The sequence below is a fragment of the Nyctibius grandis genome, chromosome 2 (genome assembly GCF_013368605.1).
Source record: "Nyctibius grandis isolate bNycGra1 chromosome 2, bNycGra1.pri, whole genome shotgun sequence".
NCBI classification, from domain to species: Eukaryota; Metazoa; Chordata; class Aves; order Nyctibiiformes; family Nyctibiidae; genus Nyctibius; species Nyctibius grandis.
The window spans coordinates 79,273,827-79,290,221 of record NC_090659.1 but is presented as its reverse complement, the minus strand read 5'-3'; the positions used below and the strand labels follow the sequence as shown (position 1 = coordinate 79,290,221).

Genomic DNA, 16,395 nt, shown 5'->3' with positions numbered 1-16,395 from the left:
CAACTCTTGGAAATAAGGTACTGAGTTTGGATACATTAATCACTATAACTCATGTCTCTGTAAATAACTGTAGCGAAACTACTTCTGGCTATTTCAACTCTTATATATCACATGTTAGGACACAAAAACTAAGTCACTCCAGGGCTTACTAAATAGAAGCTACGTAACAAGGGAATGAAAACTTCCTTTCAATTGCTATGTACAAAACTCTACATTCAGCTCCTGTGCCCCTAAACACGCAGACAGTCCTAAGAATACTGTTCAATTTACAGCAGTAAAATTTACAGGAGAGTCAGAATGAGAGGGTGGCTATTTTAGGGTCTGGAACAAAGGCTGTTTACCCCATTTGAGTAGCAGAGTTTACAGTGGTATGGATTAGTCACACGTGCTACCTCATGAAGTGTGCAAATCATACCGTTCTGAGGACCTGTATTTCTGTTGTTAAACCCTCCCTTCCAAAATTCCCCTGGCATTTTGAGCAACTAACATTAATCACCTCCTCTTTCACAGAGCTGTCTGATGAGTGATTCGAGTAAAACTTCTGAAAGTCTCATGCACACACCTTACTATATTCAATGGAAGGCAAGGGCACCCGTGAAAACACCAAGATTTAGGAAGGGGAGGCTAGAAAGGGAGCAAAGAAAGTTTCCTCCTTTCAAGACAGACAGACAAGTCCTAGCTCAACATCAGATCTAAAGGTGTGAAACAATGCCCTACAGAGCAAAGCAGGAAGAAGTCAGAGTAAAATGGTAGTGTCTCCTATCCTGTGATGAAATGGCTCAGAAGGTTGGTGGAAAAAACAGATGAGTTAACTCAATTACATATTACTCACCTTGAAACAGGAGTTGTACAATACTTATTCTCTAGACTTTACCATCTCTCATAGCTAAACTTAACTGGCTGGCTTGGCTCTTAGTCATATTTGCAAGAAATCAGATTACTTCAGGTTTTAAGGTAGCTGTGGATTTTAACAGCCAGGCAGGTAGGTGCTCTGCTCAGACAGGCCAGCACCACCTCATACAGTTCTTCTAAACAGGGTGCAGGTAAAGAAAAAAAAGTATATCTGACCATAAGCTATCAGCTCCCTGCAAAATGAAGAGGTTTATTAATGTGAGCGGAGACATTAAAAGCAGAAGCAGCTCCAAAACAACAACAACGTCTTAAATGGAGTTCACTCATTGCCACTGAAAAGCAGAGAAGAGTTTTCACTACCTCCCAACTTAGGGAAAGAGAGACTTTCGCAACCTTCCTGTCAGGGCACTGATACCAAACCTTAAACACTCATGGGAAAAATTCTTAAGAATTCTTAAGACCCTATTCTGACAACACACAGGCTTAAACATCTACATGGGAAACACGTTGCAAAGTCATCTAGCAGAAATAGTCCAATCATTAATTCCAGTTTTTAATTATGTTTTCCACTTTAAAAAAAAGTTGCTACCTCAAACTCAAGAAATTCGTAACTGCTCTATAAACTATGGATTATAGAGCCTAGACACTGGGGCCAGGCAGAGGATGAATATTTCTTGGGTTATACAGTGACATAGCCACCAAGAAGAAAACAACACAACTACTTTCTACAAGTTCCTGTCCTACTGCAACCTAACAACAACTAAGCAAGATGAAAAGCACCAGAGTCAATGCACTGCAAATTAAGAGATAGTAGTATATAAAATCTTAAAGAACTAAAGAAGACATATTTAAGAACTGAACTGCAAACAAGGACATGATTGCAAGAATTTATTTACTTTACTGTTACTTATTTATTTTAAGAAAATGACAACTAAATTATGGTAGAGCTTCTACATCAGAATATTTCAGCTTGGTAAAGGGCAAAGCCAAATAGTTCAATAGAGAAATTCCACAAAATGGAGTATTCCCAATTTATTTTACTTACTGTTCCTGTTTTAATCGCTTAACATACCTCCCACGAAGCTCTAGAAAACAGTAACAATGTAATACTCTGTATTTTAAGAGAAACGCATCACAATTCAGTTTGAAGAATAACGGTTCTCCATAAGGCTGCTTAACCTATGCTCCTCACCCAACACAGAAACCAAAATGCATTCATCAGCTTGTATGCAATAAAAAGTGAAAAGATATAGATTCAATATAACGCCTCAAACATTTCAGACTGTACTTTCATCCTTAAGCTGTTACAGGAAATAACCCAGGTACTCAAGAGTACAAAACACTGATCATCTAAGCTTTTTAACTCAGGTATCTGCAACTCAGTTTCACCAAAGCATCATCCCATTCGCTATTCTATCAGATAATGCATAGTATGAAGATGAGACAGCTAGTTTAGGAAAAAAAAAAAAAAAAAAAAGGAAATTAAAAAGAAGAAGAATCCCAAAAAACTTGTTCAGATTACAAACATGCTTATTGCTTGGTTTCAATTACCCAAATCTCTTCCCAAACCTGTTCTTTAAAATGCTCACAAAGCCTGATATTGAAAAAAAACACAAAGCTACCTCATTTCTTGTGAACTCATTACACAATACTTATCTGAATTATTTTGCACTTGAGTCCATGGAAGCCAACTGACTTGAGAATAAATATTGTTGCTGCTCATGCCAAGGTTTGCATTTTTCCCCAGTTCGCTTTCATTTCAACTTCTTCTCTTGATTGCTCTAACTAGCAATTGAATCAATTTGACCTACTTTGCAATTTGGAGGCTAAGATGGTACAAAATCCCCCAGACCAAGTAGAGAAAGACAGTTAATATTTCAACTCCTGGAACTTAAGCTGGCAGAAGCCTACACATAAGCCTAATACATGAAGTATTCCTCCCCTCTGGAAGCAATAAAAACTAGTTCTGATCAGTTTACACCTCTCTATTGGTTCTCACTCCTGTCATGTATTTTAATTCTGAATAATTACTTTCTGCTATTTTGTTTAAAGAACATTCTCAAGTATTTTACTTTCTGCAAGGGAAATTGAGCTGTTTTTAAAAAGCAATCTGTTCAAATTTAAATGGCGATAAATCAGCTTAAATCATCCTTGTATAACAATGCAACGAACAGATACAGTGCAGGCTAGTCAAACCTATGCTGAAAGTTGCCCCATTTTTAAAAGTGTTACTTTTATTTTTATATTAAAAAACAAACAGCTTCTTCCAATGGCCTAGCTTTCAGGAACAGCTGTTGAATAAAAACCAGAAATTCCAGAAGTTACAGAAATGAAAGCTTAAAAACAGATTATGCTCTCAAATTGCTGTTTGTTTACCTCCATGTTGGCAGGATATTTTTTTTAATCCTTATGTATGCTTGTGTTCAATATTAAACGCCGCACAACACACCCTAGACTTCTCTCTACACAAATGAATCGACAATGCAGTAAAAACATTTTGAAGGCGCCTACTAATATTGGGTTGATGCCCAACTTTACTACACTGTTCCTTAAAGCAGTAAACATATCTATGTTTTCTCTCTTCCACATAAAGCATCACAGTAGTGATCACTAAAATTAAACCCAAAAAGCTCAGCCTCCCCACAAACATTAGGAAAAAAGATATGTCTTTCACCACAGTGAACTTATCTGGAGAATATTTTTTTTTTCCCCCCTGGCTTTAGGTATCTCCAACACAGCCATTTAAATCCTAGCAAGTCAACTGAAGCTTCCTTTTTATTGAAGGTCAAGACACTTTTAGGGCATGATTCATGCTTTCTAAATGGAGATGCTCCCAGTGACAGGCACAACTGGCTGTATTAGTGTTCAGGAAGGAAGGTTGATAAATAGGCAGGATCAGCTCTGTAAATGTCAGAATATTAAAGACAATCACATTAGGATGAGAGCAACAGTGCTGCAGAAACATCAAGTGCTCTCCATTGATTAGATGAGATGAAGATGTCTACAATCAGGTGAGAGCCACTGTACCCTGTATCTCCAACACCTAGTATCAGTTTCTGAGTTTGTGACCACATGCCAAGTGTGATGTAAACATGGATCAGAATCATCTTCTATACAGTGGCCAATACATAAAGACACATACATAATAAGCAGAGCTGCTTTTCAACACCCAGCTTCCCAGCTGACCCTGGCTTGGTGTTATTTGCACAGGCCCATCTGACTGCTACAGATCAGACGTCTTTCTAAAATGAATTCCGACTGAAATTGGCTCTGCTCCTGCACATCGAAGTTCACCAGAACATCAGGAAAAGCTGCCTGCTGCATCACATGTAATCTCAGAGCTACATGATACAGGAAGTCAGACTATAAAGACTTTTTCTCCAGTGCAATGTGGCTAGGATACACTTCATGAATGCGTAGTAACCATGATTATCCTTAGAGAGAAAAATGCACTGAAGTTTTAATTAGGGTTCCTAACAGTTAAACAGTTTATTGGCTTTAGACTGTAAAGGACTGCCACACTGCACTCAATTCCATCCTAACATACGCTCACAAGAGAATGATATCAACACCTGATGTTGAGCCTATCAGGGACAGAAAATGGTCCTCTCTGTGAAAAATAGCCAAAGGGAAAAAAAAACCAAAACACAACAAAACAACCCACAAGAAAAACCACACTGTAAAAGATTTGAACTTCCTCTCATTCATAAACCTGATGGCACAACACACATTTGCAAGCTAAATCAGGGAAAGTTTAAAGACTTTCAGTCACTATCAGTTGGACAATATATTTCATTCTCAATAGCCAGTTCAAGTGAGAGCTGGATTACTTCAGTCACTCTTATCAGATCAGTGTTATTCACTCGGCACTTCTTTCTGACTGTATTTGTTGTATTCACTTCATGAACCCAACTAGATGCCAAGACTTCACCCTTGCTACTGCAATTTCCTTACCATGACAGTTCAGGCCCAGCAAGATCTATAGCTAATGAGATTCCATTTTCACAAGAGCTTCCGCACAAATTCAAGACTAAATGGTATCAGAAACCTGTATACTATAAAACCTAAGCAGAAACAGGGTGGGTCTTCTGGGAATCACTCCTAATTTGAAGATCTCTCCACCTTACAGTTCAAAACTCCATTATAATGAAATGCAGTATCTTGACTAGCATGCATAACCAATTCCAGAAAGAGTAATATCTCTGAAATTTCAGCTTGGAATTAGCTGGCATTACAGCACAGTTTTAGTACAATACTCAATACCTACACTCCCCAAATCCAGAAAGCTAGGTTTAATGGGATCCAGCTGCATGTACAAACTGACCTGGGCATTGGTTCAGCTCGGACCAAGTCTGCTAACTGAAGGAAAAACAGAAACAGAGTTGGATTGGAACTCAAATAAGAGATAGTCTGTAAGAGGTTTTTTTTTTTTGCCATTTCTCTGCACATCCTGGTGTGCACTCATCCATTTCTTTAATTTCAACTTTAATAATTCACCTGCTACTTAGTCTAGTGTTACTGTGGGGTGGTAGGAAATGGAAAATCTAGGCATCCAATTCACTTATATAGTAATTATTACTGGACACAAGGTTCAGAACAGGTGATATTAAAAGCCCACTTCTACACTGGACGAGATGTCAATCTCTCCTCTCAAATTTCAAAAACATACACTGCTTATTTCTTATCCATTTGTGCTTGGGTAGAAAGGTGGGGTCACCTTAAAGTGACTCCCTCTTCAAAACTGTGAAATATTTCTAAGACTGGTTTTGGAAAGACCTCCTAAAATTAAGTAATGATTGGTTTACTATATCCCTCTATTAGAAAATGGATCTAGACAATTTACCATTTACTTCTTAAAAGCTGTGGGACTGGGGGAACAAGGGGCGGGGCTGGCAGGGGTCCTGCCACTAAGGCTATGCAGTCACCTTCCTCTAAGGATGTGTCACTCCACTTATACACAAGTTTATTCTGCCGAAAGGACCTAAACTGTAGAAATTTCCCACTAGGTGTTTTGTAATTGTGTCTACATTACAGTTTTTGGCTGCATGCTGTACACCAATTACAGATCACAGGCCAGAAAGAGACACTTTAAATGTCAGTGAAATCAAGGTAGGATACAGTGTGCTTAAGGAGTTGATACGTACTTTGTATTTATTCTAACCTGTGTATTAGTAGATATGATTAACCCAATCTTAAAGCCACCTTTAGGTCAACTGCCTCTCTCATTAGTTTGTATATTTACATAATTTCTTACAGTCTACTCTAAAATGGAGATGACAAACAAATCTGTGTTTAATGAAACTGCACTCTGCAAGGTGAAAAAATTTCTTCTGGCACCCCTAAAAACTTCCACACCCACCTCATACAACTGAAATCCCCATCTATTAGAGTCCTAACACACCCAGAATCCAGATCTCATCAACACTTGGTTTTGGTAAAAATGCAATCTACTCTTATTTTTTCAGGGACATCAGTCACAAAAGCACCTTCTACAACTCCACAGGTTTCTGTTGGGAATGATTAGGGGAGAGCCACACTCAGAGATGAAAAGTACCAGAAACACAAGTATAGTTCAGTGAACAAGGACAGACCAACAAAGGAAAAAGGAGCCATCATTGACAGAAGAGAAATAAAAAGGCCAGCAACTGGCAAAAAACTATCATGAAGTTCAAAACTATGGCTCCACCTTATTCACTACAGGTCTACTTCAGAAAAATAACCCATACGCAGTTTCCTCAAGTACCCTCCTGAAGGAGAGCCTATTCTTACAGTAAAAAGAAGCGTGGCTTCCATTCAGATACTTAGTCTTTCACACCAATGTCAGAAAGCCCTTCCTGTTTTTTCGCTTCTTCCCCACTCCTCTTCAATTGCAAGTTATTTTCCAATTCTCTCTAAACATCTCACAGCTAGTATCACCCAGCTAACTTGGCGTTTCCCCCTCCTCATGCACAGGCATCCCACGTTAGTACTGTACACTCTTCACATCGCTCTTCTCTTATTTTCACATGCCAGTGATCACAGCAACACATGCTGGTTTGCATTCAGCAGAGAAAGCATTAAATTGGCGTGACACTCCTAAAAACCATTGCATTTCAAGTGACAAATCAATGCAACAGATTTGCAACACCGCAACAGAAATAGGTCACAGCTACTAGATGTCAGCAGACAGGCCTCTATTTTTAACAGGCTTTTTTGGCCAAAAGCCTGTTCACCCATTTGCATCAAGTACTTAGGAAGTCTGTTAGAAATGCAGGAGCACAAGGCAGAGTGGGAGAGATCCCATGTGCTGCATTGCACTAGGAATCCTGTTGTTAAGCTGGTGGCACTGAGGAATTAGGCAGGAGGCAATGCTCTCACCTCTTGGAGAGGTCACTTTCCGACTGCTGGAGCAACCTTCCTGAGCCCTGATAAAAGCTTTTCAGGAAAGAAGGGGCAGAGACAGAGGAGGGGAGACCAGCTGACGCAGATTCACTCTCACTGAGAGCGCGCCGAACCCCGACAATAGGGCTGTGCAGGCAACAAGAGAACATAGCAGATGGGTCAGCATGGATTTGGATACAACAACAGAACATCCAGATTAAAGATACTGGCCAAGTACCTCATCTTGGCTTACAATAACTTTGTTTCCCAGAAAATAAAATGTACCAAGTGCACTACAGGGCAGTTTCCCTGATGATACCAATTTTGCTGTTACAGCTGATTTAAGAAACATTTCAATGACATTTCAGAACAGGCAGACCACCTTATTTCTTTCGCCTTATTTATTCTCAAAGTAAATTCAGAAAAAGAATCTCTGAAACATTCAGAAAATATCCTTAGAAATCTGCTTCCAATAACATGAACCACCTTGTTTCTTCCCTTCCATTTTCTCTTGCTTTTGTAAATAACGTAACTGTATTGCTGGAACACATTAGGAAGTGGAGATTATTCAAATGCAGTATTTTTCAGAGAAATTTTCAAAAAGTGTTTAAATCAAGAAAGACAGTACTAAGACAGTACTACTACACAGTTAAACACTACTTAGTAAAAAGTGTTGAGGGGGCATAAAAATTAATTCAGTTTCTTTTACTTAACATTTTTGATTAATACTCAATAGGAAAGGAGAGAAGAAAAAATCCCAGCCTAGAACCAAGTTGTCACAAACTGTTTTGACTGAAAATCTGCTGATGAAGCCACTTAATCAGCAACTTCTTAAAAGTTATTACAAAGAAGTGAAGTCAGCAAGTCCTTCAGTTTGAACTGTCAGGGTTTCCTGTTTGCAAACAACATTGTCAGTGGGAAAAAAAATAACCAAAGTTTATCTCAGTAAAAAACACATTATTTATCTCTTCAGAAACACAATGTAACAAAGCTATTTCAAGGCTCGTTTCTTACCCTACACCCTCTTCCATTCTCAAACAGAATAAACTTTTTTGCCTTTCTCTACAAGCTGATGCAGCATTCACACTGGTATTTAAACTAGACAAACGCACGAGAAATTATTTAAAGCCACTTTTAGAAAGAGCCCACAAAAAGCATAGTTGCAGCCAAGCATTGAAACAGACGAATAGTTTGGAGAAAGTGCTCCTCCAACACAAAAAAATCAGCCCGTCTGGGCCTGAATCCTGTAAAGGTTTTGGAGCCTGCATGGTCACTTACTGCAGACAGCCAGGATGGAGGCAGAGAAGAAGTACAGCCAAAGAGGCCCACAATAAACTGTGGGGACCTCTTCTGGCTGAGTAAAGGACCTCCTGAAGAAACAGTATTCCACATGTTAGTAGCTGGAGAGTCTCCAAAAAGGAAGGGGAAAGAAGTTACAGAGGGAAGCTCCGGAAAAAGGCAAATGGGGAAATTGCATGCATCACAGTTCAGTGGAGGTGTTTAATCCTTAAGTCCTTTACTGAGACTCCTCACCAGTTTTAATTCTACCAGAGAGTATGTCCAGAATTGGCTAACTCTCTTGGCTAACACAGCAACTGACACTTGAAGCTGTCAGTGCCTTTTTTATCCTGGCATAAAACCGTCAGGCCATCGTCTCTGCAGTTAAAGGCGATGAGGACCTCTTCTCCAAAGGGCCTGACTACTGACACTGCGAAACAGGCTCTGCTCAGAGGCGACAAATAAATAAATAAACAGATCGGTGCCGGCATCCAGCCTGATGATCAATTCGCTGGATTGATGCTTCCCCTGAACCACCAATTCAGGGATTAGCGAGTTACTGCAAAGCACCAAACTACTCGCTAGTGGAGAAGACAGTCTGAAAACAACTAACTAAAACCCAGAGCAGCGCAGAAACGGCTTCTGTAAGCAGGAACAGGGGCAAGGCTCGTGTACTGAAACCGCGGGGGACGGCAGGCGTGTGGTGCAGCATGCCCTGACTCACCTTGTCGCCTCGATGCAGCTCTGCCGCAGCAGCGGGGACCGGACGCTCTGGGACCTCCCGTTCTGGAAGGTGATCCTGCGCCTGGCGCTGGAGGGGGGGTGGCTGAAGGTGTGCGCGCGCCTCCTGAACTGGGGGGAGTCCGAGTCTTCCTCGGGAAACGGCTGCCAGGCCGAGGACACCGGGGAGGCCGGAGGAGTGGCTGGCGGGGAATCGCCTGGCGAAGCGTCCTAAAAGGAAGCGGCGGCGGAGTGAGGCCTGCCGCTCTGCTCCGTGCCCTGCAAGAGCCCTCGCCTAACCCCACGGGCCGCCCGCTGCATCAGGGCACCAAAGCCTCTCCCCCTTCTTGGTCATGGCCTATTGTATGCTAATTATCACCAAAACCAGACATCCTTTGATAAATCACTCCGAACCAGCAGCGTCCTTCTTGGGGAAAAAAAAAAAAAAAAGAGAGAGGAGGGAGAAATAAAAATGTATATACAACGCAAACAACATACTAATTACTCCAGGCATCCAGGCATCCTCTCACAGGGATTGGCATTCCAGCTACCAGACTACTTCTGGCTCTTTTGGGAAAACACAGGAATTGAAAAGACTAGGGAAACTGCTTTTAGCTAGTTTCCTCGACAATATCGCGAGCATACTTCCTGTACCGTCACAGCGATATCCTGGAAGAGAGACTGTTATTACACAGCCAGTTTACGAGTTAACTGTAGCAGGAAAACCATAACAGAATCTTCACCTCCTGGGAAAACCAGCAACCAATCCTAACGTGAGGCAAAACATTAAAAACAGGAAATAAAAAGAAAGTGAACAGAGTTCCGCCCGCTCGCCCCCATACAGCATCCCCAACAGCCGGTTTTAGGTCAAAAATTCTTACTTCCCTAAAGCAACTATTACTTACAGAAAGGATTCTTCACCTTCAGAGCACTTCCTTTCGTTGAGAGATGATCTTTTTTAATTACTTCAGCGAAAAAAGGCAGAAGCTGACCACAAATTCCCTGCTTTTTGTAAAAGCAAGGGAAGCATAGAAAAAAAGGACTGGCAATCCTACAACAGATTAAAGCCGAAGCTTCAAGTCAACATCTATGCCAGCTTTCTTATACCCTCTGCCTCCCAGTGGAAACTCTTATTTGAGTTTTGCAAACTGATGTGCTTTGTGCTACTTCCTTCAGATTGAAGCAGAGTGCCATATTTACGCTTCATTAACACCCGTGCACGAAAACGTGCCAATTTTAGCTAAGCTCCTTACGTACTCTGTCAGAAGCAAGGCTGTTGCAGCGCTCAAAGCTGTCCACGCTTCCCAGGCGGCCTCGCATTCTGTTGGCTCCCTGCAAGAAAAAAAGGCAAGTAATTTAATCTGGTCTTTTTCCTCTTTTACTGAAGGTTAAGCAAAGATGGCAACAGCTGTGCAGGTGAACACAGGACAGTTCAGGCACATGACACGTTTGACAATAAGACCACAGATCATGGGGCAAGCACTGGATTTTACAAGCAGTGACATCTTTAGCTGGCAAAACTGTATCTTCTTCCCCCTTGCTCCCAGGAGTTTTAAACCTGCAGCTCTGTTGTCTGAAGCAACTCAGTATTTCTTGATCCATTTGAGGCAAAATAGCTGAATTGGCTTAAACAGACGAGTTCAAAAAGCTCCGGGCTTCAGTACTACACATGCACTGCAGTGAACAAATGCATTTGACATACTACAATCTAAACAGAGAGTTTACTCCATATCTAAGACATTTCAGACAAATTAATTCCACCTCGGCAAAAGTAACAAAAGCACTAATGAAAGAACTAAAACTAGGAAAAAACACTCTCTGGCTGCAAATCCAGCCAAATAGCACCAGATACAAACAAGTCTTTTCAATTATAATGCAGATAACCCTGAGGCAAATTTGCTAGAAATTAGCATTAGTGGATCCTTGCTGAAACTGTTAATAGCCATCTGGTTTCACAGGGAGAGGTCATAGAGCTGCAATACTTTTGACTACCTTCCGCTCCTAATTCCCATGAAACATGGGTGATGTATGCTGTTGGACATTTCCAGCTGCTGAAGTAAGTTTCTTTCAGTACTCTATCGGGGAAAAATAGTCTAGGTTTTAGGAAAACTATAGGTAGAGCTCCTCTTGGTATGCCTGCAACTACAGGGGAAGTTTTGTCAACATCAGCATTACTTATTTAGCCTACTTTTTCCTGGTAAAGTTATTTTCAAGACTTAGAGTGCCCTTTAAGTACATTATCCCATTTAAGCTCATTACCAATGAATACTCTGCCTGAAGCATCTCTTCACTGACCCTCACAATAAAACAAGAGCAAAGGATAACTTGGAAGTTTCTCACTAGCTTTAAAAACACACACTTTTGGCACTGTAAGAAGGGCTTTTTGGTTCAGAAAAAATAACAACAGAAGAGGATAGTGCAGCATAGGCTGGAAGAAATCTGTACATAAGGTCAAACAGAGGTTATATTTATTTTTCTAAGGTACCTCATTAGGAAGCCACAGCCTATTTTCAGTTCAAACCTGACAAAAATAAGATCAGTCCAGCAAAACAAACAAGTGAAAAAGTGAGATTCCTCTGGGACTAAGGGAAGCCAGAGCACAGAACCCAGCATGATTCCTTACGGTGAGCAGTGAGCAGCTACTCCTTCAAGTAGCTTAAAATGTCACTTGATTCTATTTATCTAGCTAAGAAGCTATCCACTTAAAGTGTTCCTAGATATCTGGTTACTACATACTTATTTCTAATTTTGCTAAGATTGAGGCTGTGTAAGTCTCTCCCCCACATATACCGATTTCTACTTTTTACTTAAATCTTTTTATCTACAAAAAGATGCTGAATGTTAATTTTTTTTAAAAAACCCTTAATTTCTTTCCTGGTCTCATTGTTACTAAATATATTTTAAGATAAAAATAAGTCATGCAGTAATTAGCATCCTATTACATCAATACCATGTGATCTGCATCTGGCTTAAGGAGGGGAAAGCCCATCACATCAATAGGTATTTGGTGTCTAAATACCTTTAGGAATTAGCCATGATCCCTTAGGCTTGTTGTGCCTGATGAAGAATAAGAACTATTGAAACTGTCATCATATAACACACATATGCATGTAACACACAGTATACATGCACAGAGACACTCGTCATATATACCTGCTTTAACCAAATAATTAGTGGTTGAGTTGCACTGTCAATTATTTTTCTCGTTCTTGCATTGTGTAACCTTTAAACGGATCTGCAAGGACGAACCCCTATGTGGATCATGATTCACTACAACATACTGCTGTTCCTGATCTCTTGGAGTTTCAAGTTAAAGATGAGACAACCTTCCTCACAACAGCAAGTCCGCTTCATAAATAGCAAACTTAAAATGGCCCTAATTCAGATTCAGGTGTCCGCTTCTCTTGAACTCAGTCATGGACTGTGTAGATCCTTATACTATAACGTGCAGCATGTCACAGTGGCCCTGGTGAGAAGGAACATACTATATCAAACCCAACAATATATAAGCAATTTCCCTTCAGGGACTCTTCAACTTAAGCAGTGCATTTCATCTAAATGCTTTTTCCTTGACATGATCAGCGTGCTAGTATGTCCGTATACGGCAGGGCTGCCTTCCTGTGTTATTCCCGATGATGTATGCCTGTTCATAACCACCACAGGGTTAGTGACCCACCGTCAGAGCTAGACCACTTTCCAGTCACATGTCCTTTAGATGTGGAAAAGAAATCAGACTCAGCACAGGCATGACTGTAGCTGTCACCATTTGGTGATATTCCAGACTGCTGAAATTATCCAGATCTTCTGACTGTCATCACTCTCTTTTGCGCACTCTCCTTCTTCAGACCAAGCTCCTAGTGTATAAATTTGCTACACAACACAGGCCAGATTTGACCAGGAGAGTTTTGATGTTAGCTTCAGTCCTAGGTCAAATTCACATCCAACCTTAAGTACAAACAGTTCTAAGGATTCTCCCTGGCAAATAATATTTTGCCTCCTTTATGGGGAACATCTGTAGCATCCCACATTTGCAGGTTACTTTATGACATACACATATAAGCTGCAGGACAAGCGCAACTTAGGCCTCGATTTAGCATGGCACTTTTAAAATTACCAGCAGAAGGAACTTAATTTCACTGCTCCAAACTATATTTAGGCCTCACCAGCCAGTATTCACAGCTCACCACACTTTCTCTGTAATGACATACTGGATCCCAGGCACTCAGCCTTCTTCAGTTACTCCTCCTACATGCCCTTTCTCTGCTTTCAGGACCCTCCCTACCGAGCAGGGGACACTAAGCAAAACTTGCCAAGACTTCTTCTTTAAAAGGCTATTTAATATAAGAGAGTTCCAGTAATTATCTGCAATTCCACATCATACCTGGCTAGTAACACTGAAATGAAGAATACTTTTTTTTTTCCAATCTATTGCTTTTCTTTTTCCTTGCAAAAGGATAACTTTGTTACTACTTTCTAAAGATCCTTAGTGACCAATATGAGTAATTTTTGCTACAAGAGGCAAGGCATTACTTCTCACAACAGATTTCCAGTTTATGCAGGTACACTTAGTCACACTTCCAAAAAAAGATAACATGCCTCTTTATGGGATCATGCAACCATCTTGATTAATTTTTTTTATTCTGAAGCAACATATCTGACCATGCTCAGCTAACTCACTTGCCACCTACAATGAACTTGCATCATTCAGAAAAAGCCTTTTTTCCCCTCTCCATGCGTGGCCTTACCATAAACTTTCTAGCACAGTTAAGTCACAATCAACTCAACTATAACACTCAGATTTCACAACAGGGATATCGCTTCATTAAGTATTTATCAGACTGAGGTAAAAAACAAAATAAAAAATGATAGGTCTGTACTGTCAAGGATATCTGGGAGAGCTGCTGACAATGAGTTGTTAATCTTACCCTTGAGAAGATATTTTCCAGAGAGCTAGTCAAGGATTTCTTGGCCTTGTTTTTCAGAATGTCAAGTTTAAACCTGCCACCACTGGTGGTGCTTTCTGGAATCGCACTGTTAGAAATGGTCTGTTGAAATGAGCAAGGACACAATTAAGCTTTGGCAATTCTTTTCACAATTGCAGACCTCCAAAGACTAGAGCTGAACCAAGTTACATAATAAACAACATACTCTTGGCCTTTATTAAAAGAAAACAAAACAAAACAAATGACAAACAAAAAACCAAAAAGCCCCACACCCCGAAGAAAACAAACCCACAAAAAAAACCCCAGTTAAAGGCACATTTCATCCCTAAAGACTATCTTGTAAAAGCATATCAATTTAACAATGTTTCCCATCTCCTTTGCTACAAAAGTTTGTAGTTTAAACTGAAACCAATCTCCTCTTCATTCCTATTCCCCCAAAAAATGACTGTTTGGGAGGGGGGATCAGGGAGGAAGGAAAAGGACAGAAAAGGTATCCTCACACTGTAAGGAAATCTAAACCTAAAAATAATTGGTTGTCTTTCTTCCCTCCCTTCCTGCCCCTCAAACTTAAAGAAAACCAAGCATGCCACTGTATATCAAACCAGATTACTTCTCTTTCACAGTCCTCTCTTAATTACAATATCCACCTTTCAGCTACCCCTGATGAACTCTAGCAGTGGCCCTGCTAGTATTCAAGGTTGCATTTGAATAGGGTGGGAGGAGGGAGAGGAATAATACAAAAATAAGCTTTACCGACGGTGCTTCACCAATGTGAATGTGCGTTTTCTGCTTAGTTTCACTGAGTTGGCGTAGATGTAAGATCACAAGTTCATTTTCTTCCTGGTCATTTTCAGGCTTCATTTTCTGTCAGTAACAGCAAAGAAAAGAGTAGAGCTGTCTTTCAAGTCATGAGTTGCTTATTTTTCCCTCTGTATGTATGTATTCTTTGAAGTTGATATACTGATACACCAGATGCCAGACTACACTATTAGTGTGTTAAAATTGCACTACTGTTTGTGTGCCTTCATACTCCTAAGCAAAACAGACCAAAACTTCCCTATGGAGAATGTTACAGGCTGTGGAGAGGAGGGAACCTTACACCCACACATTTTGTTTTCTAAGGTCGTCTGCCATTGCATAGCCTTACAAATGGAATAACGAACCCAGGAAAACCAAAGAGCCACTCCCTTCTTCAGGCAGCTAGAGAGGAGCATAGCCTTTGGAAGTCTAAATTATTGTATACTTCATCCACTTGAGCACACTTGCTTACACCAGAATCTTGCCTCAGACTAAGTCAAAGAAGAGAGCTTCGGAAAATGCCAGACGCATTCCTGACACCTGAATGTCCCACCTGCTCTCAACTCACTCCCATGACACTTTCAAGTAGGGAAATGTGTTTATAGATGAAAAACTAAGCTCAGAAAAAAAGAATAATACTCTGAGTATAAACACAGAGCATCTCAGTAGACTGGGGAACCAAAACTTTCCCGATAGCAGTGTATAACACATGAGGTTAGGTTGGAGCATGCTATTTCAGTATGGTGTTTGGTGGAACAACAGTAAATTGTAGATCAACTACATAACAAAACAAACATAATCAAAAGAAAAATTATCTAGCTAATTTTATCATAGTCTTTTCCAAATTTGAAACAACAGCTTCTAACATATTACCTGAACACGTTCAAAAATGTCTGCTTGTTCATTATCAGTTAGTGATGACAGATGTCTCTGAATTACAAGTTTGGCTCTTGGTGGATAGAGTCCTGAGAAAAGAAAAGAACATTAAAGCTTCTAGATTCTAAAATGGTCTCTCTAAAAACTTTTGAAAAAATTATAGTAGAAGATATAAACCTGCATTTTGAGTTTATACAAGTTTAACGTATGACCGTTGTGTATCTGCAGTATACATGATACAAAATACTTCAGGTTTTGTTAAACCACATGGTTTTGTCTCCTTTCTTTAGCAGCAAAAATAGAACTAGCAGCAGTTAAATGTCTGGCTCCTCTGTAAAAGGTTGTGCTCCCTACCCCACTGGTGTCTTTTGTCCTAGTACCAAGAGATCACTAAGATGGAAGCCTGACAACTGCATGGGAGAGGAGGAAGAGAAGAACAGATCAGGGATATAACTGTAAAGATACTCAATGCACAAGATACTCAGAAGTTTTCAGATGCTTTTCATTGAAAAGTTCAGATGCATTTCTACACAAGGAAAGGGTAGGTTATAAGTCACACCCGAGAATC

The 16,395-nt window shown here is 40.3% G+C and overlaps 1 protein-coding gene across 1 annotated transcript in view; it reads right to left on the bottom strand.

The window, feature by feature from the left end:
- Positions 1-16,395, bottom strand: part of TBC1D4 (TBC1 domain family member 4) — a 117,306-nt gene that overhangs the window by 21,313 nt on the left and 79,598 nt on the right. The window contains exons 6-11 of the mRNA XM_068425221.1: positions 15,825-15,916; positions 14,907-15,017; positions 14,136-14,255; positions 10,468-10,542; positions 9,215-9,441; positions 7,210-7,359 (exon numbers count right to left, since the gene is read on the bottom strand). Coding sequence (XP_068281322.1) covers positions 7,210-7,359; positions 9,215-9,441; positions 10,468-10,542; positions 14,136-14,255; positions 14,907-15,017; positions 15,825-15,916 — 775 coding nt within the window. The remainder of the gene's footprint in view (positions 1-7,209; positions 7,360-9,214; positions 9,442-10,467; positions 10,543-14,135; positions 14,256-14,906; positions 15,018-15,824; positions 15,917-16,395) is intronic.